This window comes from Mya arenaria, chromosome 10 (genome assembly GCF_026914265.1).
Source record: "Mya arenaria isolate MELC-2E11 chromosome 10, ASM2691426v1".
NCBI lineage: Eukaryota > Metazoa > Mollusca > Bivalvia > Myida > Myidae > Mya > Mya arenaria.
The window spans coordinates 28961082-28962705 of record NC_069131.1 but is presented as its reverse complement, the minus strand read 5'-3'; the positions used below and the strand labels follow the sequence as shown (position 1 = coordinate 28962705).

Genomic DNA, 1624 nt, shown 5'->3' with positions numbered 1-1624 from the left:
CGGGCATGGAAGACATGATGTTAGATAAATTCATGGCAAGTTGAGTGCATTGACGCATTTCCCAATACAATGAAATTAGTTGTTTAAAGGCCCCATAGATACGGTTTTAAGTCAACAAATAATAGGCACTTTGAAAATTGTAATATCAATATATTTCGTTTTTTAAAACTGAAATAATTGAACGGTTCTTGTACATAAAAAACAAAGGCTTGTTTGAGACCAATCGTTTCCCAAGTAACAACGAACAAAACGGTCAAAACTACAATTAATGTTGTTAACTTATGAATGCTTGTTTGTTTCTTTAAACTGATGTTACAGTAGATGTACTGTGTAACTTGCACAATATCATGATAATTCCAAAAGGTAAAGTACATTTTATAAGATTACTACTCGTATATAGAGACGTTTAAGATTGATCACATTTCATATAGCTAATGGGCCTTTAACAATCTAGGCTTTACAAGTTCACAACAAAGATTTAAAAACAGATCTTCGAAACAGATCGAAGCGTCCATACCTATTCTTATTTCAAAGAAATTTCAAGACGATTTGGCACGCAATTTGAAGTGAAAATGTGTTCGTTCCTCTTCCAAGTGTTCGTCATCTGTATCGCTTTAGCAAATGTTAGTAACTCATCGGATATATTAAACAAAACTATGGATGTTTCAATACCAATGGAGGAAGCAAACGAAAAGACTTTGTTGGATTTAGGAAAAAAATCTAATTCACCGCTTTTAAAACTGATTGGATATGCTCTGAGAAATCTAAAATGCGAAATCAATGGACCATGCGATAATTGGTCTCCATGGACGCACTGCACTGTTCCTAGGGGAATGTTCGGAATTGGCACTCGAATGCGAAGTTGTTATGAAATGAAGAACAAAAATGAATGTGGTGACTTTGGTGGGGAAAAAACTGTTGAAAACCAGAACGAAGTGTGTGAGGGGTTTTGTCCCATAAATTACAACTTTACAAGCACAAATCTATGTCTAAAAAGGAGTAAGGCAACAATGAAGCACCAGGCAGCGGAACAGTTATGTGAAGAAGACGGTGGGCATATCATCAACATTGACACCCAAGAGAGGTTCAAGGTTGCTAGCTCGGTGGCAAATACAAGTGTTATATGGGTTCAAGGGAAACGTTCCCAACAAGCCGGTCCCTGGCAATACACGGTCGGAGGAGACCCGGAATCTCAACCATTCTTTAAATGGCAAGCGAGTAAACCAACTAATGCTTCTAATGACCTGTATATGCTATTTTACAAGTCAGAGTTTTATGATAATGTTGATTCATCACGCATTGTTGTTTGTGAAATCAGGCAATTAATTCAATATATCTAGACACAATTAGTTTGCTCTTGTTACTCGTTCTGTATTTGGCTACATACATCACTGTTACACATCTGAGGAAGCAAGCTTGCAATGCTTGGCAATATCTAGAGAAAACAAAACGAACGACGTGTACATGATGTTTTTCAAGTTTATGCAATGTGCCCTTTAGTGGCACATGGTACAATCACTATAATAATGACATAACAATAAACAAAATAAAGGTCAATGCCGTTTTATATTGTTAATAAACTTATAGGAGGAGCGGCCATTGCAATACGGATTAATGCCCTTCT

The 1624-nt window shown here is 36.5% G+C and overlaps 1 protein-coding gene across 1 annotated transcript; it reads left to right on the top strand.

The window, feature by feature from the left end:
- The first annotated feature begins 515 nt into the window (after positions 1-515).
- LOC128204552 (uncharacterized) lies at positions 516-1340 on the top strand. The gene has a single exon (XM_052905961.1). The coding sequence runs from the start codon at positions 573-575 to the stop codon at positions 1338-1340; it is 768 nt and encodes a 255-aa protein (XP_052761921.1). The 5' UTR covers positions 516-572.
- The last annotated feature ends 284 nt before the right edge of the window (positions 1341-1624 follow it).

What these genes read in the sequence shown, in the direction of transcription:
- LOC128204552 (XM_052905961.1), top strand. Translation starts at nt 573, where the DNA reads ATGTGTTCGTTCCTCTTCCAAGTGTTCGTCATCTGTATCGCTTTAGCA.